Here is a 23,222-nt window from a genome sequence, read left to right on the forward strand (position 1 = left end):
TGCGGTAGACCCTGTAGATCAGGAAGATACCCAGAATTATTTTGATCATTATCTGGATGGGAAATAATTTATTTTTTTTACATTGAAACATGATGTATAGTAGCTTCCCTAGAGGTATTTATGGTAGCAAAAGTCAAAATGAACAAATTGTATACCTGCTTCTCTTTATTTCATATGGGGTAAGTTACTTTTGATTTTTTTCTCTCTCAAAATCCAACAGATGGCCACCTTGGAAGTACAAAAGTCCTTGATTAAATCTAAGAAGTACACCTGGCAAGTGGACATTTTCTAGGAATAAAAAAGGAGTGTAGTCTTTCAAGTAGGAAACATCAATTCTTAGAGCTGTGGTTACTTCATAGAGTACCACCTTTTCACCTTGCATTTCTTAGGAGACATTTACTATGCCTGACTGCTGTGCTTATTATCACAGAACATTGTGGAACATCATGTATCCTTTTATGTTTGCAAGGTGCTGCTGCTGATGGTCTGATAGGTTAGATATTTCCCTGCAACGTTCTGTATTGTGAGACTCATCCTGTACAATGTTAGAGGACACTTCTGTTTTCACGTTCCATACTCACCACTGGGTTCAGTTGGTATATATCAACTGTCAACCCATAGGATTGTATGTCTGCAGCACACTGTATTACACAGTTGCAAATATTCAGTGTCTCTGCAGTTTCTAGGCCGTTTCTCCTGGGCAGTTTGGTGTCACCTCCTTGCCTGCTACTAATGAGTGCTTAGAATATCGGCAGAGGGATGAGGAGAATACTGACAGCATAATCCTGCTTGTGGTCCCTTCAGATCAGGGTGCATGAGTATTTTCAGGGAGAGAGAGGGAAGCTGTTTTGATTCTGTACTTGTCCTGCGAGTCCATCAAGGCTTTAGGACGCGAAGGCCTGCAATTGTCAGCTGTACTGGGGAGTGTTGAATCAAGTCAGAAGGAAGTCAGCCCACATCTGACCCCTGCCAGATGTTGAGCCTTACTGAACTAGAACATTCACAGGAGTCTGAACAAGGAGCTGCTTGCTTAATACAAAGCATATTTGATCTTCAATACACTCCTTTGTCCTTGCTGATATGCCGCGAGATACATGGTGGGCTCTGTGCTGACCTGGCAGTTTCTGATGGGCCTCTTGCAGCTTTCAGACCTCACATGTTGTGGAGGTTATAGAAAGTTCATATTCATTCTAGAGTGCCTCAGACCAGGGATAACTTAATATATTATTTTAAGAGGCAGATGACCTGATCCAGTAGACACTATTACAGATGCTGAGACTATCAACAAAAAGTGAGTCTATGTATCAGTGCATCTGCTTGTTGAAAAAACTCTTCCAAATCAGAAAGTAGAACTAAGAAAGCAAGAGGAAGAAAAAGGAACAGAAGTAATTTGTTCTAGAGCAGAGAGGTGATCCTTCAGTGTGGCATACAGAAATCAGGTGTGAAAGTCAAGCTGATTGTGGAGGAACTAATTTGAAGAAGGAGAATCCTAAGACGTTTTAACAGTCAGCACCTGAACCCAGCACCTTCAGAAGAGGATCTGTGATATTTTGATATAGTCTTTATTTGAGGACCTAGAGACAGATCCAGCTATAATCAATTTTGTAGGCTCTGATTATAAACATAGTCCATGGAAATAAGATAACATCTCACAGCGGTTGTCACTGCATTGGTAGAAACCAAGCTGCTTGGTGTGGATCCATATATTCTGGGTTGAACTTGACATAAGCTTCCCCTAGTCTAAGAAGACATTAGCACTGAATCTTTTCTGACTTTCTGTCTCACTCTCAAATGACAGCTCCTTTGGTAGTTACACATTCCCAGAAACGCCACCATGTAGTTTCTTAGCTTTGTCAAGGTTGCTGCTGCCTTCTCAGGCTCTTTAGTAGTCTCAACACACATCTTCCAGAAAAGCTCTGAAACTGTAGTTGCTCTGGGTTTACGGCACTCTTGAGGAACGCATAGTACTTAAAAATAAAATTAGGGTTCTGAACACCATTATTGCTTATTTTTGTTAGAAATGCACAGGTGTAGCAAAATACCCCCCCCCCCCCCCCCAAAAAAAACCAAAAACCAAAAAACACCCAAGCCACACACTATGTGTTTTTGTTAAGACATGAGGATTTAGATCTTTGAAAATAGGTCTGAGCTACCCGAGAAGTGCATTCCTATACATAGCTTCTTTAAGTTATTTCACTCTTCTCTGCAGCAATTCTGTGCATGATTCACCATGTTATGCAAAAATGTTTTCTTTCTTAAAATAGTTTTCTGTGTGTTTGAGCTTTCTCCCAGACTTCATATTCTTTATGGTTTTAAAAGGCTGTATCAACACTGGTATTTTTGTTTAGGCTATAGATATGCACCATGTCTCTAGATCCTGTTCCTTAAAGAAGTTGGGGAGGAAGGGAACTGCTTTTCTCAAGGCTTTGCTTGCTCTTTGTCAGAAGGTGCTATCATCTGGAAGGCAAGGAGGGTAAAAATCTGCATCAGCAGTCCTAGGTGTCACTCACTCGGCTTTCAGACTAATACGAAAGTAAAAAATCAGAAAGACCATTAGTCAGTTTTCACAATGGAGCTTGTTGGCTGGCATGAACACACCAAGAAAGTTCAGAGTTTCCAAGCAAATTCACAAGCTTTCCATAAGCAAGTTTTCCAAATTGTCACATGCATATGGTCCTTTTTTATACTTCTTTACATCCTACAACTTTATACAAAGAAATTTTGAAAGCATTAGAAAATAGGGAAGGCCAAATACCAGCTATCGAAAGCTAAGAAATCTCAAATGAATCAGTTTTACTGCTGATCTAACAGGTCCACAGAATCTGAAGTGATAGCTTGTAGTTCATAGGAGGCTACTGCTGTGATGAAAAGATGTTTAAAATTTCATTAGATGTTTATGGACCCAAAGGTGAGGCCCCAGTGGATTATCATATACAACATAAAGATTTTTTTTTTTTTTTTTTTAAAGGATTAAACGCTGACCTGTTATGATCTTTCAACTAGATCATATCAGGTCTCAGCTACAAGGATGACCTTAGTGGGTGATTTCCCTGACATATGTAGTTCACGCTTGGCCTTGCTTACTTTGTTTAAATTTAGATTTATACATTTTTCATGTTTAAGCAGTAGGGTAGCTAGTAAGTAGGCATTTTTAGTAAATAATTGCTCATGTTGCTACTAGTTGACTGACAGCAAATGAAATCCTACAAGGATTTTTATACATTTTGGTGGTAGTGATACAGCTAAGTGGCCACTTGGTAGGTGAGAGCTTTGTTTATCTAGGGTTTTAGCATAATCATTAAATCACAGCTTTCTCTAATTGCTTCAGCCACAGCCAAACTCAGTTGGATGGGATTCTGTAGCAAATGGAATTCTGTCACATTCAATATCAGTGTTTGCTTTATTAAATAGCATTTCTCTGGGGACCTGCATAGACTTTGGAGTTTTTAATTTGTTACAGTATGTAATAGCTGGCTTCTGTGAAGGAATTGTTCACCAAACTGCATTCTTATTATTACTACTGATGCCTTTTTACTTTAAATGAGGTTGACAAGATAAGATATGCCATTTAGAAGAAAGCTGTACTTACTTTGCTCAGTGCAGACCGAGTTTTGAAAGGAAGCACTTCTTGGCATGCATAAATTCTCCCATTTCTTTTGAAGTGAAAATTTAAAGTTAATAATTAAAACAAACACACAAACCCACTCTGTTATCACAGTCTCTGGGTTTCCCATCTATATTTCTTTTGGTGCCTTTCAGGACAGGAACTAAATATCCTTTGATTTAGCAACCTTAACACCCTTGTCAGTGATCTGTTACACTGTTATACAATATTATAGCAGCAATAACACTAGAAGTTTTGGTTCTAAGTAGTTTTTTTCACTGTAAGCAGGTGATTCAGACATCTCCATTTGAATCAGAGTTTTAATTTGTAAATGCAAATGTCAGTTTAAAAAGTTCACTACCCTGTGCTTCTCACCATTAAAACTTGTAAACACTGGTGTATACTGAGAATCTGTGAGTGTCTTAAGTACAACCCATCCTTGCTTTGTTGGAGCAACCTGGACTCCTGATTATTGTTCCTTCATTAATCAGACTTGGCTGTCAAATGCCCGTTAGTGAGTGTTATGTGCTTGAGAAGGATAGTGCTACATGATGGAAACAGGGAGCGACCAAGTGATCTGACAGTAACAGAATAATACAGGAGAAATGACACTATTTGATATGTGTTGTCTTGACTTAGGATTTCCTTATATTTCAGATTCCTGAGGATGTAGGAAGGTACATATGAACAATTCTGCCTCTATTTTAATTGTATTTTGTACAGGAATTTTGTATCCAGATACAGGATAAGGTAAAACACAGGACCTGAGGGCCTTTATTGGCAACTATGGCTAGCTGGGGAGTGAAGTTAGGAAGCCAGGCAAATAATCACATCTTCTTCATTTAAAACATTTCATACTGGCAGAAATCTTTAACCAGTGCTCCAACTTCTGTCTGCCACTCGGAGCTTTTTATATGAAACAGCAGGAACCTGGCAGCCTGGAGAGCTTTGAGCGTTGCGAGCAAAAAACTTGAACATCATTTATAGGTTTTCCTGCCAAGACTGTAAAAATCTAGACAAAGTAGATACGGTTGTTTCACACAGCTTTTCACTTATGTGTGTCCTTCACTATGTAAGCTCCCAAAACCTCAACCAGTTTTCTTCCTGAATTTTAAATTCTTGGTAGGTACATAGAATAGGATTTATCTTACCTACCTTTATCCCTGTAAAAGTTACATGGCTAGACTGAACTATTCTCTAGGCTCCCTCTACAGTCAGCGAAGAGACAGATATCTCCAGGAGGCTTTTTATCTCGTATGAATTTAGACAACTGTCTTGGGGTGAAATGAATCCCAGCCCTGTTGTCACCCTCCAGCTTTGATTCAGCAAATGTAACAAGTTCCATTTCCATGCTGGGAATTGGAGCCTCGCACAGAATATTCCAACATCTGATTTCCACTGAATTTAATAGAAAATGAATGCATGTCTTTCAATTAGCTTTGAAAATCTCAGCCTTAATGTTTGATTAAGTTTGAATTCATGTGTGTTTGTATATAAAAAAATGACAAGCAATAAATGTAGCTGTATTAATCTAAAAAAACTGAGCATCCAACAACTTCAGCTGATTAGTGGCCCAAATGGCTGATATGGATGATACTAATTTTGCTATAGTGTTGAAAACTGGACCAAGTAAGTAGAGTCTAAAATATGGACTTAATAGCTTAATACCTCAATGCTACCTTTTTTCTTGTCTCTCTTAAGCAGAGTTTAGATTCTGAAAAACACATTTAGCACAGATAATATTTGTGGATGGACTGACATTGCTAGTTGGCAAAAATGGCTGTGATTATTAATGCTAATAAGTACAGAATGTATACAGGAATTAACTTGAAATGTACTTTTGCTGAACTAAAGATCACAAGACTGGGGCTTCTGAGATGCGTTGAATAAAAAATGTAAATGAACTTTTAAGGGACATAATTTGCAGGTCACTATATCTCCTTGGTGAAATTATTTGTTAATTTCCACAGTGGCTTTTTGCTTAAAGAATATGCACTGTTTATGTAGCAAAAACATAGTATTTTTTCATTATTAACACACAACAAAGAACTCGATTTTGTGCTTTACCATTGCGTCTTACCAGAATTCTGTAAAGTGCCATAACATTTGCTTCTCTGCACTATCTGGAATTATATAGTGCTGTTACAATTTCTTTGGGTGATACCTGAACACTCAGAACCACAGTTGTATTATTAAGCACTTAAATGCAGCCAACAATATGTAATTTGAAGTGTAGATATGCTTGTAAATAGTAACAAAAGGGAGTGATTTCTTAAATACTTCCATCTTAAATGTTTTTTCTTTTTCTGACTAGTTATTGCTAAATTAAGCTTTTGTGCATGAGATTACCTGTCCTCTAAAGGAGATGGGACATACGATACACTGGATCTTTTCCACTTCATGTACCTTCCCAAGAAATAACAGTTCTTTGGTTAGACTGAGCTGTCCAGCATTGTGATATGCTCTTACCTGGTTTCAAAAGCTTAATAGGAAGTCATAATCTTTAGTTCATTTGACTTGCAGGCTAACAAATGCATACTTGGATCCCAGTCCAGCAAAGCACTTAAGCATATCCTTAATTTTAAAAGTCTTTTGCTGACTCTTAGCAAGAGTTTCTCGAAGTCCTGTAGGGTAGAGGGTGTGTATGTGTCATTTAGAGATATATCTCCTCACCTATATGTCTTTTCAACCTGTATAATCTTTATTTATGATAAAATCAACTCTTCATTGCTGCATTAGTTAGCCCTGTCACCATCTGATACTCCTCCAAGAAGCTGGAACATAGGTAGGAGCTTGGTTTGTCTTATCTGGGTTTCCCTTCCCTACCTGGGCCGCTAGACTTGCGTAAGAATAAGGCACAAGAGATAAAAGCAGTATGTTTTCTTGACTCAGCTGAAGAGCTGTCTTACCTCTCAAAATACGGTCTGTTAGATCATAGTTTAGACTGTAGTTGTTCAGAGATAGGGACCTCTGAAGGTCCCAGCTTTGTACTTGCCTCTAATAGGTGTGGTGCTTTCATGAGACTTCACTGAACAAAGAGGTGGTGGGAGCCCAGTGTGAAATGGAGGTGTCAAGGACTATCTTCATCATGTTCCCATTGTAGTATTTAAATGTTGTCAGTAATAATTTCACTTTCACTGTAATAACTGATAAAGGCATTTGTGTTCACTAAATTTTAGAGCCTTGGGAATTGGTGCAGTTGGGTAGATAGACCCAGAGAGGCTTTTTTACTAATGTTGCTGGGAATATGACTTTTTTTCTGTGCCCTAGTGACATATGATGTTTGATGCTCTATATTCACTGATGGCAATACTAGTTATTGCCTTTTCATTGGGATAGATGGCATAGTAGCTTCCATTTACTCATATAGATGGAAGTAAACAAGGTAAAAAAGAAACCAGGTCAAAATGTCAGAGTAAAATAAGAACATTCATATGACTGACGGTAGTACAACAGATAATAGACACACTTAATATTCCATCTCTATAAACCATTCTCAAAGGCTGAGGCTGTGGGGTATTCTGTGGCAGAACAGAGAAGTGTAACTGTGGTTCATTTTTGATAAACACAAAACTCAAGTCTGTGATTTGTCTGCAACAATCATGGGTGGAGAATACTACTAAGGAAATCCATTACTGTTCCCAGCCAGCTACAGACATCCTCATGCCTATTGAAAAGAGGGCTCAAATTTAAAAGAACTTTGAATATTGATTTAGCATGCACTGTGTATATACCAAGTCCAAACAGATACTATGCTACGGGTGGAAGTGTCTACTTCTGTTAACAACTGCACATGATTTAGTTGTTAATGCCCAGTCATTTTATTCACACAGCCAGAATATAGGTCTTATCCATAGAGACCAAGTGCAATCTTATCCCATATACTTAAAAAGGACAGAAGAGCATCTTCTGCTAGTTATTGATAATATTGCTGTGAAACATCAAGGATGATGGCATGGTGGCTATAAGGAAGTGGCAGTGGAATATGGCTTGAGCCCAGCTACATTGCTCTTTTTTCCCCTTTCTTTCTCCTATCCATTCTTGTGCACAAGTTCCAGGAGTGGAAATACTGAATTCAAATTAAAGAAGCAGGTGAAAAGACACATTTCATAAATTAACTCTTTCTGCTCTCTACTGCTTACAATGCAGTATTAAACTCTGCAATCTGTGTCTGTTTGCTGTAGGTGAATAGTGAAACATGCACAGAGTGAATATTTAAGGGTTCATCTCTCTTTTGTCCACGAGCTACAGCCAAATTTAAACAATGACTAATAATAGGTTTGAGACCGGCATTATTCTTTTATTCTGTTATTAGACTGAACCAGATAGCTTTCTGTCTTACCCTTTCCTTGACAACTTAAGTTAGAAAATCTCCGTAATTTTAAGAACTCCAATTTTGAAAGGATATGCAACTTGATATACATGTAGTATCTGTGTAGACGGAAAAATTCGGTGGCTTAGATGTAATGGGGTAACTATACTTTTATAGCTGTGTGTAGACTGGTCTTGTTATTTGCCAGCCTAGCGAGCCGTTGCCACAAGTACTCTAACAAAAAGTCTCTAATTTGGGCATATGTTAGTGGCCAAATAACAAGGAAGGGGTCAACCATCCTTCTAAACATAAGAAAAATGTTTTTCTTCCTCATATCAGTGTCAGCATGTTTCGGTTAATCTGAAGCCCTGGTATAATCGCCCAGTGTGGACTTGCTATTTGAGTATCTAAGTGAAACTATCTCAAAGCAGTGTATCTGCAAAGCTGAGGTGTGTGGCCAGCATCATTACGGCATAATTGTTTTGCTGTAGTGATGCTGATTTCCACATCACCGGGTTCAGAGGACGTCAAGAAAATGGCATGAAGCAATTTACATATTTTGCAAAGTCTCTCTCTTTTTCTTTTTTTTCCCCTCCCATTTTTATCTGAAATAAAATAATTAATGTATGATATTCACAGTTCCCCATTCAGAAAATGAGCTATTACAGCTTTCCCCCTGCCCCATATTTTGTTGCCTTATAGTGTAGTGGTTTATAGGCAATAAAAATAAGATTCTTGATATATTAAGAATTTCCAGTGAATCTGTAAGAGTAGCTTTCCGTTATGAGCTTTCCCCTGTCATTCCATTGAATTCTTAAAGTTACTCCAGATTTACATGAGAAGCAGAGACGTCGCTCCCATTTTGCACCCGAGTCAGACTGTCTGAGGCAGTATTGCTGTGGGGATCTGTTGCATGACTATATTCCGCCTTTTCAATAAAACAGAAACTTGGTGTTGTTTCTTTACTGTACAAACGAAGATAAATTCCAAAGTGGAATGTAAACAATAATTTAATTAATAAGTAAGCTGAAGAAACTGATATGTTTTGGGCATTGAGCAGAGTTTTGGCAAGAAGTTGCAAGTATATAATGGAACAGAAAACTACTTACCACCAAAGCCAATTCTTAAAATCTTTCTGCCAGTTTTACTACACATTGTTTGAGAGATGGCATCCAGCCACACTAGTAAGCGAAGTAAAAGCAAGCAACACCATTAAAACTGTGAATATGTGTGAAATAACAAATGGAAGGAATAGAGTTGGGTATTCCTGGCAGGGGGAGGGGAGCTGGAGATCCTGTAAGATACCACTAGCTGCAAGATCAAAGGTATTTTAATGCTATGTAAAACATACTTTATGTTTAAGACAAAATAAATGAGACAGAGTAACAAAGGCAAAAGCAACAGAAGTGATCCTTACAAACCAGCCCTGGGCAAGGAGATGGGTCCTGTTTTTCAGGTGCTTTTAATAACTGCACAAGGTACCACATATTGCTAGCAAAGATGCTCTGAATGTAAGGTAGGTGTGCATCTTCTTGGACCTGTATGATAACAGACAGCCATTTAACTATATGGGTTTCTCACCTACATACTGTATATGAGTATTCCACTCTTTCACTCTGTTCATACTGTTTCCAAGAAAATCAATTTAAGACTCAGAATATCAGTATTCCATATAGAATTTATATAAATAGCAAAAAACTCCTATGCCAGATCATAAAAACATTGTGCATTGCAGGGCCAGACCTACAGATCAGTACTCAAATATCCAAATGTATAAAATTAAGATATGTGGATCCCTGTTAATTTGTTACTCCTGTGAAATTTATATCAGAACCATAAATATGTTGGGTAGACTCAAGATGGGTCTAATTTAAAGCTAATGGGGAAAGTTATTGGTTTCTTGTGTTCAGGCATTTTATTTTTAATGGTCTGTCAGTGTGCTCTGAGTATAAACATTAGAGTCAGAATTTTTTTATGATACTTATCTTGTAAGTTTCATAATTTGTAATGGCTATGCAGTTTTTACAGGTGTATTTAATGGCAAAATCTTATCTTGAACTGCATTTTAAAAGCTCAAGTGTAGTTTGATTTGCTGGGAACAGGAGGAGGGGAGGAATACCATTCTCTCCTTGGGGAGACAGCAGTTTCCTTGCGCAGCATTAACTTGAAAGAATATGAGAAGCGCACATGTTGCCAACAGGAGTGTGGACGTATAGAGTTCTGAAAATAGTAAGTGTCAATAGGGAAGGGTTGCAGGTGCCAGAAGAAAAATGTAAGCTCCCAAGGGCACTATCTCATTTTATTTTTGCCTTGTCCAATGCCAAGCCACATAGGTTGACGTTTAAAATTCAGTTCTTCCCTGAAAAGTGATTATATTAAAAAAAAAGGTCCTCTTTCAGAACAGATGTGTTTCCTGTGTGTATTCAGAATTGCATTTATTTGTTTCCATTACTCTTTTTTTAATATACTATTTACACCTGTTATATATGTGCAGCCAAAAGCGATGTGAGGGAGAAAACAAAAATCTGCTTCTCACTGGGTATGAGCCATGGAGCTGCTGCAATGGGGCAGCTCTGCCCAAGGCTTGTAGGCAGCGGGACCTCTATATCCACTCTTCTTGGGAACACACTGGCCATGCTCTGTGGCTCTGTCCCCTCAGCAAAACACTAGCCTAGAAATCTCGAACAGGGGGTTAAACCACTTAACCTGCCATGGCAGCAAACTGAGATGATTATTACTTCTTCTATCTCTGTTAGCCACTGAGGAGAAGTGATCCACTCTTTATACCAATCTTTTCATATGGTTGAAGACTGTTGTCACGTTGCCTGTGAGCTTCTTCTGTCTCATACTAAACACAGCTAGGTCCTTCTGCCTTGCTTCCTATGAGTCTTTTGAGGTTGGTTGGTTTGTTTGCTTGTGTCTTTAAACTCAATGATACCTGTTGTTCTCGGCTAAATTCTTTAAGAGTGGGTGGCCCAGACCTGGCCACAGTACTCCAGGAGTGGACAGACTATTCCAGTTGAAGTCTTTCCAGAGATGTGTTTGCTGGAGTGGAAGGGAATTATACCTAAGACATTTCCCTTATTTGCAAGAGCAACAGATTGCTGACATATTTGCTTTATGATCTGGACCATTTTCTACAGAACTGCTTAGCCAGTTATTCCCTATTTTGTATTTGTGCTTTTGTCACTTCACTTTATTGAATTTCATCTTCATTTCAGATCATTTCTGCAATCTATCAAAATCATTTTGAATTCCAATTCTGTCCTGCAAGGTATCTGCATCCTCTCTCGAGCGTGGTTTCATGTACTGACTTTTTACATGAGCTCCATTCTGCCTTCCAAGTCATTAAACAAAAATAAAGGAATTTGGAGAAAATGCCGTAGGCTCAGTTGGCCTTATATTCCAGTTGCAAGATCTATTTTGGTTCAGCAATCACCATCACAGGCAAGTAGAAAAGCCTCATTTGGCTTGCAGGCTCTTAATCATGTAAGTGTGTAAGGTGTAAAGAAGAACCCAGCTTGACTCTTAGATCACACAGTGAACATGTGGGACTATTAGATGGAGGGGGAAAAAGAACATCATTGTACTTAAAATCTGATTACATTTGCCAAAGAAATCAGAGTCAGGAAAAAATATTGAAACCCTAGGATTCCATTTACTTGGAGACCCTATTCAGAGTTGAGCCATGCTTCAAATTACAAATAATACTGGGGGTGGAGGGGATCAGAGGGAACAATGAGAGTTGTGGCAGAAGACGTTTTGCTGCTTGGGTAGCTGGCTACAGCAGCATGGCATCTTCACTTCTGACCCAGCTTGCTGGCTGTCTCTGCCCTCTTCTCTCCTTTGACCTATTCCTTAAGTTTATTTTAATACAAAATATTTTTAAAGTATTAAATTTTTTTGTTGTTATGTTTAGGCCATTATTTCAATGTTTGAGCGTGTGAGTGCACTACGTGAAAGGGAGGTTGCCATGGTAATTTCTCATTATTGTTGAATAGAAAAATAATTACTCTGGCAAAATCCCCCGTAACCTGTCAGAGCATAAGTTAAAGATGCCTGGGGGCAGCCTTGCCTTCACCATCCCCTTTTTGCAAGAAAATGGGGGTGATTTTATTATTATTCTTTTTTGTGTGTAATAACTGGATCCTTTTTCAGCTTGGCTACGGGACACCTCATTTGGTTTTGTTCACCATTTGGCTGTGAGAGTAGTTGGGCCCACCTGTGACAAGGGTGGAGCAGAGAATTGATCAGCAGAGCGTATCCAAGCCTGACAGGATTTATATATTCTATAAAGGTTGGGGGTGGGGGGTGGGTCTGGGGTGTTGCATTTTCTGTTTCTCCTTCTTCCTGACATAAAATATGCAAAAGCATAAGATAAAGAACTTGGATAGTATTCAAACTGTGACAGAGTCTGGATATTTCATCTATCCAGGGAGGGAATCCACAGAAATTCCATCTCCTCATTTTCCTTGCCTTCAGACTTATTGGAAGCAAGAGTGAGTGCAAATATGCGTGGTTTTGAGGTGAGGCCCTGCACTTTTCCTGCCCTTCTCTGTCTTTCCCATGTGCATTCGCATCCTGACTGTATGATGCTCCCCTTTTGCCTCCCGTGTCTTTGGATGCTGCGTGAGTAGCTCAGTGATACTCAACTACCGAGTTAACAAGAGCTGCAAATGTGGTGTGTGACACTGCTTAAATCCTTCCCTCCCCTCTTCCTTCCCTGTGACAAGCATGTCCGAAAGATCTCCGTTAAACGATACTGCAGCCTCTCTTTTGGCAAACGGCAGAGGGTGGTAGCTTGTAATTACTTGTTGGACAATACGCTCTCATATGGGCTTATGATGTCACCCGCCAGGCTGTCCTGAGTGAAGGATCGGTGCACAGAGGTGTGTTGCTAGAACCTGGTTGCTGGGCTTCTGTTGAACACCTGTATGTATATTCTGTACTTGCCGTTGTGGCTACTCAGCAACGTTTGCATGTGGAAACACCCACCAGGTTTACACCAGCAAAGAGGAAAGACCAGCAGCTTTCTGTGACAACAGATTTCTAAGGTGTGGGGTGGTTTTGAAACCTCTTTGCGTCACTGAATTTTGAGCAAGTAGCACAGGGCTGTGCCGCTCACTGTCCTGCCGCTGCTGAGTAGGATGAGCCCTGGCACGAAAGGTGAATTACAGGCTCTGACCCAGCCAAGAAGTCTCTCAGGGGTCTCTGGTAGGAGCTGGAATGCTAAAACCGGTCCTTACCGTTTTGCCATTGGATGGTTGACAAAAATCAAAATGAAATTATGAGGCAGGAAAGACACTGCTCAGCAGTTTGGAGTGAAATCCAATAGTAATGTCTTCAGGAAAAACAGGAGCAGAACTAAAAAACCCAGAAAGTTATTTCTCTGCATGTGTACATATAATGAGTATGATAGATGCATGTGTTGTCTTAAATCGGCGTTTTATCTCAGGGGTTTTTTTTTCCTGTGAAGGTAACAAATGTTTTCTGGCTTAGTTATATATTGCTCAGGCATGAAGAGGTACTCAATGCTCACGATGCTGAATGAAGCCGGCCTTCCACGCTGGTAAGGCAGCTGCCGTGAGTGGGATAGAGTGGCTCTGAGGAGTACGACTGGGGCATCTTCAGAAGCGTATTTCCAGCTTTGTTGCTGATCCTGTGTGCTGCAAGTGATTTAAATCTCAGGGCCTCAAAGGAGCAGAAGAGACTGCACCGAACGTTTCAAATCCAGCTATTAAATATATCCATAGCTTTTGAATGAAACAGTTGGTGGATTCTGTTGTTGCCTGACTTCTGTGAAAACCCTTGCAAGCTGGACCATTTGCACAGGTGCTAGGTTTGGGTGCCTGTTGTTGATCACCCAGGTCTGAAAATGCCTGATTCAATTCTCAAAGCCAACAGACCACCTGTAGCGGTGTGTTGGTGTATGCTTTACATTGTATACTATATTAATAATTGCTATGTTCCAGCTATGTGTATTACTGTAAGTCTAAGTATACACAGGTCATCTTAAAATGTTGTTTTCACTTAACGAATCACACTGAAAAGTAAAGATTTCTCACAACAATTACATTTAAGTAACTAGCTGGTATTTAATTAACCTGCAGTAGTATTGTATTTATATTAAATGCATTGGAGTGGAATGGCTATTATATTTAGTTTCTAAATAACTTTCTTGTCAGCTCATGCTGATAATCGGGTTATGTAGCATTATAGAATTAAGTACTGAGGTTTTTTCATTATTAGGACCAGGCATTTGAGATATACAGCCCAGAAAAGAGGGGGAAAAGTCATAATCGCTTTATTTACAACTGATTTATAAAACCATTTTTAACATTTAAAGAAAACCATGTATTTATGAGAATGAAATTTTTTATATATTTAGTGTGCTTGATAAAATGAAAGACTGTTTATTGTATAATAAACTAAACATTTTAGCTTTTTTCTTAAATTAGAACTTTATCTAGGAAAATTAGTCTGAAATATCATATAGACATCTACACCCCAAAATCACAGGTGAAGAAGTGCAAACTATGTGTGATCCTGTCGAATTTCTTTTACAAAGGATGAACATATTTTCATTTTGCTTCCTGTTAAGTGAATGATCTGTTGCTTCCTAGGATAGTGACAACCTCTGGTGGGATGCCTTTGCAACTGAATTTTTTGAAGATGATGCAACCTTAACCCTTTCATTTTGTTTGGAAGATGGACCAAAGCGATACAGTAAGAGATATATTTTTTGTTCTAATTTTAAGCCTGAGTTTCTAAACACAGTTTATCTGTAAGACACAGATGCAACCCTGGCAATGACAAAGTCACTTGTTTGTATTCAGTGACCATCAAGTTCCATTAAAGAATTGCATGGGTTGGGAATCCATTTTTTTGTGGAATTCCTCTGAATTTTATTATATGAAAATAAATTATTTCCTAGTGGATTAGGGCAAATAATACAATATAATCATTGGAATTTTTTAATTAATTTGCTTTGGGTGTGCTTGCACTCTTTGTTAATTTGGTTTCCGCAAACATTCAAGTGTTGAGTCTTGTGGGCAAAACTGGTCACAGAAAGAGAACTTTGTAGCAAATTTCAGTATTGTTGCTGGAAGGGCTTCCAGATTTAAACAGGAATCAGAAAAAAAAAAACCCACCAAAAGCTATATCCTTGCTGGTGTAGATAATCACTATTCCATCAGCTGTGTGGATCTATGCTGTTTGCACACATTAAGGACCTGCCCTGGATATTGTCTGAACAGCCGTGGAAGTCTAGAATACTCTCAATCAAGCACTAAATGAAAGCTTGAATAAAAGTGAAACAGTGAATAAATCTGATGTCATTGGTATCCATTGCCCACATACGCTGAGCAGAAAAAAGGGGTAAAATTCATTGAACAAATTGTTTGAAGTGAATAACTCACTCAGCTTTAGCACTAAGCAACAGAGAGATAAATATTGAAAAACTGCATTGCCAATTGTTTCACTCCATTCAGAGTGACCCCTGCTTCACGGTGACAGCTTGTGCTCTCTGCTTAATGTTCTGAATCTTGCAAGGTTCTTCTTTTTCGTGAGAGTGACTGATTGTCAGTGTATCACTCACACACTTCTAATTCCTTTTATCAATTATCTCAGGTATTTATTTGACAAGTGTTACCTTCTCCTGGAGAAAAAATAACAGCCACTTTGAACGCACGTTCTGGGATTAGTGTTGACAGAATTACAGTTTCTTGCCTTTCAAAGCAAGTGATAACTCTGTAAAGGTCCTCAAATTACAGCCTATAGCAATGTTGGTAACAGCTGATCTGTCCTGATTAGATTGAGTCAACTTGTCAGATATCAGATTTGCTAGTTGTGTTATCAGTCCAGAAGGCACAGATACATCAGCAAAAAAGCAATTAATGTCCAGTTAGATCAGAGAGAGTTGTGTTTCTGGAAAACAGTGCTGCATATGAAAGAATTTCTCAAAGAGTAAAATATTCCTGTTGTCACAAATGCTTGATAATGGTTGCGCTATCTGTAACTGGGACAGTTTGGTACGGGGCAATACTGTGATTCTTAGCATTGTTGCTGATAAGCATGGTTGAAAGATCAAATTACTGTAGGTCTTTTTTAAAAGCGACTAGTACACAGGATTTTTCCTCTGGTTTTAATTTCTGACCTCTACACAAACTGCTGTTGCTTTTGGTGGTATTATTCTCAGCATCTGGAATTAAAGCTCAGCATCTAGGGTTCTTTCTGTTCATTCATGTTTCCTTTCCTTCGTTAGTAAATATTTGTGTAATTCTGAACTACAGTATTAGTGATTCTTTCTGACATGAGCAGCATTCCTGTTTAGTGATACTCTAAAGAGCATGCTTGAGCTGTTCCAGTCAGGGACTTCCATTGCCATCTGAGCAGGCTTTGAGAGCAGCCTTGGGGATGCCAGGTTGTCCAAGTCCCTGCTTGGGGACACCTCTAGCGTTGCTTGGGGAGGGCACAGAGTGGAGGTTGTGTGTTAAGAGCAGCCCTCTCTTCCTACCAGGAAAGTTTGTGTCCAAAAATACATCCAGGAGTTGAGAACAGAGCAGTCTGCTCCCCTTTGGGTGCAAACATTAGCAGAAAATTGCTTCTACGTGTAGCAGGTCCTCGCTGAGCAGAGACCCGATCGAGATCTCCATTTTGCCTGCCAAAGCTGCATGCGTGCTCCGCTACAACTATTGAGGGTCTTGGCATCTCTCAAAGACCATAATGTCACTCAGTACCTTTATTCCAAGTAACTGGTGAGATCTCTGGCCAGTGGGCTTAGGCTCCTGTTAGGTGAGCAAGAGTATGCTGAGTGGTGGCAGCACCAAGTGTGGAGTTTTGGAAGAGATGAAACAAAAGTGCCTGGTCTCCATCCATGCTGTCCCCAGCGAGACATCTGCCTCCTTGCCCAGCGTGCACGCTCCTTAGTAACTAGTGGGCATTAAAAACATTGGAGCTGGCTGAGGGGGAAGAGAAAAGACAAATTGTTTGTACTTACTCTTGCAGGCACAAACAGTAATGGAGGGAACCAAGATTAGGCCTTAGGAAAGAGAAACAGGCATCCTTTGAGAAGTCATTTATAGAGTTGAAAGTGATGAAAGATGCCGACCTCTTGCCTTTGCTCCAGGATTCAGCTCAAAATTGCCTGCCTTTGTCTTGCTTCAGCCTGTGAGAGATTTGCTTACATCTCTGACACCAGTTGTGGCTGCCACCTCATTTTCTTTCCTTTGGGCAATGGTTTCCCTCTTTTGGGAACTAAAATACTCTCTTCTGGAGCAAACAAATTCCAGAAAAATCTTGGGGGGTGTGGGGGGTGTGGAGGACAAATAGTTTTTTGTTGTCTATGGCCACAGTTTTTCTCTGAGTAATGGCAATTCCCAGTCCTTTTCCCTCCTTGTCCTCAGGGACTATCTGGATCGTGTCTTAAGACACCAGAGATGAGGAGGAGCACGGTGTTTTGCCCCAGGTTCCTTCTTCAAAACCCCAGTAAGCATTGTGGGAGGCTGCTGGGAACTCACATGTTCTCTTCTGCTCTTCTTTAATCTTGACCGCAATCCCCAAACCCTGCTGGGGGCTTCTTTTCCATGCTTGCTTTAAACTTTTCCCTTCCCTGGGTTTCCTATTGCAGCCTTTTTCCCAGCTGGCTCTCTGTCCTGGTTTCGGCTGTGTTTTGGATTTAGTGTGAGAATAATGTTGATAACACACTGGTGTTTTAGTTGTTGCTAAGTAGCGCTTATCCTAACTTAAGGATTTTTCAGTTTCCCATGCTCTGCCAGCAAGCAGGTGTACAAGAAGCTGGGTGGGACCATGGCCAGGACAGCTGACCTGAGCTAGCCAAAGGGATATTCCATACCATACAATGTCATGCTCAGTATATAATCTGTGAGGAATTGGCTGGGAGGGGCAGATTGTTGCTCAGGCATCAGTCAGCAGGTGGTGAGCAATTGCATTGAGCATCACTTGTCTTTTCTTGGGTCTAATTTCTCTCTTTTTGTTATATTCCTTTTCCTTACAATTATTATGATTGTTATTATAATTTCATTATTGTTGTTAGCATTACATTTTATTTTACTTTAGTTATTAAATAGTTCTTATCTCAACCCATGAGTTTTATACTTTTTTTTTTCTGATTCTCCTCCCCATCCCACTGGGAGGGGGGAGGAGTGAGCAAGCGGCTGCGTGGTGCTTAGTTGCCTGCTGGGGTTAAACTGCAACACTCTCTCTGCCCTCTGCTCTTACCTGGACAGCTCAGTCCCACAGCCAGTGCAAATGTTCAGAGCATGTGAATCAAGCCTGTAAATCATTGTTTGTGTAAGTGTTATAAGATTTAAAAAAAAATAGTACTTTTACTTGCCTCCCATTTCTTTTAACTTTTAATATACAGTTCTGTCCAAGAAACTGTAAGGGTTGTAAACTCACTTTTTTTTTTGTCTCAGAAAACTAAGCTGCTTATTTAATTTCATGGCCCCAAACTGAGGCTTTATGAAAAACACTCAATATTTTTGGGCCTGCCTTTCACATTGCCGTGTTTTATAGCACTCCTCTCTATACTGAGAAAAGCGGTTTTCTTCCCTTTGCTACTCTCACTGTTGGGTCTGTGAGGTTTCTCCTTGACTATCAGCTCTGAGATTTTTTAATTTGTAGGGAAAAATAGATACGGGTCAAAGTGGGGATTTTAAGTCACTGGGTTATGTTTACTTTACTTGGCAAAAGACAGCACTATGTACTGATACTCGAGCTAGCTTTAAATGTGCCTGTATATCTGTATGGCACAGCATGTAAAGATACTTACTTATGCCCTGGGAAGAGTAGAGGTCTGTTAGTTCAGTGATCCACCAGTGCTAATTAATTTGATTGCCAGGTTTGTTAGACCTAGACCAGTTATCTGCAGAACATTATTCTGCCTCGGATAGATGTGCTCTTGAAAGCCCAGCTCAACTTTTTGTGCAGAGATTCCGTGTCAGACCTGAAATCGTTGCTGTGCCCATCTTTGCAGCTCTTTTTGTCTTTCTTCAGTATTTTATTTCTGTAGATGTGAGGACTTTACCTTCTGCAATTCTTCCTCTCTGGTACAGCATTCCAGAAAGAAGATACTATCTTCTTTCAAACATCCACTGAAAATGTGTGTTTTTCTCCTGCTTGCTTTTACCCCTCAGCTATTCTTTTTGTCTGCTGTTATCTATGAACCCTACTCATGTTATTAAATTCTATGTTGAAATTGAGTTTTAATGAGAAACGCTACAGAAAATAAAGATATATTTTAATGTAACAAAGGTATAAACTATATGTGTTTTCTCTAGTCTGGCTTTTTGGCTACAGTGAGATGGAGAGAAAGCTCACACGTTCCAATGCCTAAATACAGGGAAAGATTCCCAAGACCAAAGAGATGCTACCTGTTTTAAACTGCATTGAATTATATTCAACAGAAACGAAGAAGTAAACCCATAAAATTCATTTTACAGTGAGAGCAAAAAGAAATTTGCTTTAATTTATTATGCCCTGATCTATTGGGTCAAGAAGTAAATAGGATTTAAACAAAACCAAAAAAGAAAATAAGCCTAATAGAACAGATTTTTTTTTTTTCCTTGTTGTGGATAAAACATATTCGTTTCCTGTTAAGAGCCTTCTATCCCTGTAAAAGAGTAAATACTAGACTCTGATCCATTGTTGCCCAGGTTCTTTGTTTCTTAGAGACAAAATATTTCCCGAACAGATAAGAGAAACAAGTTTGATTGACAGCTCTTAGCAGAGTCTCATCAGCTGCTGTGCTGACAGCCTGGTGATGCGCACTGTGCTGATGTGGTAGGGACTGACAGGTGATTGACAGCCCAAGACTGTGGAGACAGGAAAGATGAAGCATGCTCAGTAAGAATAATGTGCAGTGTTTATGCAGCACTGCAGAGAACAGGAGCTGGAAAGTTAACTCTTTCAGAGCAAAGTGACACTATAACACATAATGGATGCAGAATGTACAGAAAATTAGAGCTTGTCTACATTCCTGTTCACTAAATGCTTTCTGTTCATGGAGGAGCTATATACTGTGAGGAAGCAAAAGCATGAGCTATCACATTTGTGGCTGTAAAAAAATTTCATGTGTGGTAGGTATGATGGAGTCCTCAAAATGGATTTATTTAAGCTCATAGATGTAGAATGTACTGAGAATTTCAGGCACTTTTTACGGGCTTCCATCACCCAATTTAATACGGCATTGCATAATGTTACACAGCAGAAATTTCAGAAGGAACCAGTTGAACTCTTTTGCTCTATGTATCCCTAGAAAAATGTAGTGATTTCAGTTTATTGTTGCTCTGAATCTGTAGCTGATAATTGAATATGCATTTTGTGTTATAATTGCTGCTGCAGTTTGTGTTTGGAATGTACAATATAACTATACCATGCTTTGCATTTTATGCAGTTATTGTTTATTTTCTCTATTTGGTGCATGAACCCTGCTTGATTTTTCTTCATTCCTTGATTTTTTGAAAACTGGAAAGTTAGGGGTAGAGTTTTCTGGGCAATAGTTTCAGAGTATAGTGACCTTTGGGCCAACTGGTAAAATCATCAGCTTTAAAGTGCTTATCTAAGTTTCTCTGTGTGCCTTTAGTGCCTTTAGAATATATTACATAGGTTTATCTTAGACTTTACTACAAATTATTTAGTGAATACACAGCGAGTGAGCTGCAACAGAGTCATTCTACCTTTGTCCCTGTTTATAACCTATGCAATACAGGTAACTTTACTGCCCTTTATTGGATAATTTCTGTGGGGGTTAATGGTGGAAAGCTATGTCTAGTGGGCATTTCTTACATGCAGGGAACATAGTTTGGGAATAAACAGGGAAAGCTCACCTCACATTACCCACTTGCTTTACTATTGTCAAAAAGCTGGTTTTGAGAGGCTAGCACGGTACATTATCACCCCAGGTTTCTACAAAACTGTTGTCTGGCTTCTCTCGCATAAGTCTTACGGAGAAAATTAAATTTGCCAAGAGAAACAGATTGTATTATTTCCAGGAACATGCCCTTTCTTTTTCCTTTTATTTTTTTCCCAGAGAAATCCCAGTCATTAAACATGATTTGAGCATTCAGGTACAACACAGTAAATTGGCCTAGCTTAGTAAGTGAGACAGATTATTCTGTGTGACTGCCTGGTCTTCATCTTTATATACCACTCTTCTAGTTTTGGGGTTTTTTTTAAAGTTTCTTGGCAATACATTAAAGTTTAATTTCAGAACACAGATGAACGTTTCATTACAATTGGGTCTAACAGGTCCACAAGTGCCTGTGGATCACCACTAGCACCTCCATGCCCCAGCTACTGATTTCTAATTGATAATTACTTCTTAAAATTGGTGTTTTAAGGAGTTCTCAATCCACTTTACATATGCTCTATTAAAACTGTATATTAATAATTTTTAGTAAGAATATAAGCAATGCACTAGTAAGTCAAATGCATTACAGGTGTCTAAGTGTTGTTACACCTATGCACTTATCTTTATTACCCAAACTTCTGTAAGCTCATCAAAGAATAAAATGAGATTTGTTTGACAAGACCTATTTTACATAAACCCATGCTGACTGGCATTAATTACATCCCTTTCAATTCAATCTTCGTCAGTTAAATTTTGTATAATTTTTTTCACTATTTTGTCTGGATTGGTATCAAGGAGGTGTATTATGTTATAGAGTTACCTGACTGTATAGTGTCCCTTCTTAAATATCAGCACAACGGTAGTGGTTCTTTTTTAATTGCCTCAGTAGTTCTTTTTTTTTTTAATTATTATTTTATAACACCAGATAGAAATGTGCAAAAGAAACTCTTACAATTGCTAATTTTAAAGCATTTACTCCTAATAGATACTATTTAAGATCCTTCTTAGCTGCTGATGGACTAGGAAGCACTTTTCATCTCAAGATCAACATTCTTTCCAAAAGTTGAACAAAAAAGCTTTTTGTATATTGAAGTTAACAAATTTTCTGTTTCCAAATTAAATTAAATTTTGAATAAAATTCAAGATATTTCTTATTTTCGCTAGCCCATACAGTCATGGATTTTTCACTGCCACCTTCAGCATCTCATTCTAATATTTTATGTTTCATAATGTGTTTTTACAGAGTGCTTTCCCCTTTTTTCTCTTTGCTTTTACATTCTATATTCATTGTAATTATCACATTTTTTTCCTTCTAATTATTGCCTTCATTTTTCTACTAACTTTTGTGCCAAAGTTGTTTTCTTGCTCACAGTATAGTTATGACTTTTGGGTATCTTACCAAGTCTGTTTAACAGATTCTTAATTTTCATGCGTAGTTTTTATCTGTATTTTGTCCCAGTCAGTTGAGCTTTGGTGAATCCAGTATTTTAAAACACTGGCTGTATCTCTCCTACTGATTGGGATTGCCTTTTCTTTGCCTGTACTGAATGCATGTTTTGGATGGCATTTGTACAGAAACATGTGGTCTGACTGGAGAGTGTCCAGAAGAAGGCAAAAGTCTTGAGAATGAGAATTACCAAGAAAAATGAAAGAATTTGAGTTGGTCAGTCCATAGAAGAGAAGATATGGGAAAAAGGAGAGGGGAAAATGGGACATAATAACAAGAGCTGTCAAGGAAAGGCATGTGGTCTGTTTCCATATCCACGATGAGCAGCAGAAGAGATGCTGGCCTTAAATTGCATAAAAAAGTACATTGAGGGGTGGGTCAGTTCCTATCAATAAGAAAAATGAGGTGCTGGAGCAGATTCCCTAGGAAGGCTGTGGAGACTCCACCAGCCAAGGGGCTGTGCCTGACCCGCATCTCTGATTCCCTGGAGTCACTGGTCCCAAAGCAAGTGCCAGCTTTCAGCCCCCTGTTCAGTTCAGTCTCAGCCATCGTAACAAGTTCCAGAATGATTTTCTCATCTTGGGTGCTAAACTTTTTGTGATAAAATACACCCTCCTATTTCTCATTTTTAACAATATGAAGAATGTTTTTCTAATACTGCTGGCTATGCAACCTTCCAGTACAAATCTTCCACTGATTTTGTTCAGAACGTACATTTTTCTTTTTCTCCACATTACTGACAGGTGCTGAAGGAATAATTCCTTCTAGTTCCTGATTTGCGATTAGCAGATATGAATTAGACCTTCACCTCTGCCTGCTGCAGGCTTGTTAGTTAGCATAATGTTCCTGCACTTCTGAGTTATCGATACCTTTAAAATACAAAAGGGCTTCTTTACTGTAAAGTGCCAGCCATGTGCCATATGTGTGTGCATGCATGTATGTACACACACAACCTCGGTTAGGTACTCCATGGAAAGGTTTATCATTA

General features: G+C 39.0%; 1 protein-coding gene across 21 annotated transcripts in view; it reads left to right on the forward strand.

Moving 5' to 3' along the window:
• The window catches only part of LDB2 (LIM domain binding 2), a 221,526-nt gene that overhangs the window by 63,627 nt on the left and 134,677 nt on the right, over window positions 1–23,222 (forward strand). For all 21 annotated transcript variants that reach the window (XM_069793057.1, XM_069793061.1, XM_069793056.1 and 18 more), the window contains one exon: window positions 14,540–14,642. In XM_069793057.1, the coding sequence (XP_069649158.1) occupies window positions 14,540–14,642 (103 nt within the window). The remainder of the gene's footprint in view (window positions 1–14,539; window positions 14,643–23,222) is intronic.

Source organism: Haliaeetus albicilla, chromosome 1 (genome assembly GCF_947461875.1).
Source record: "Haliaeetus albicilla chromosome 1, bHalAlb1.1, whole genome shotgun sequence".
Lineage (NCBI taxonomy): Eukaryota > Metazoa > Chordata > Aves > Accipitriformes > Accipitridae > Haliaeetus > Haliaeetus albicilla.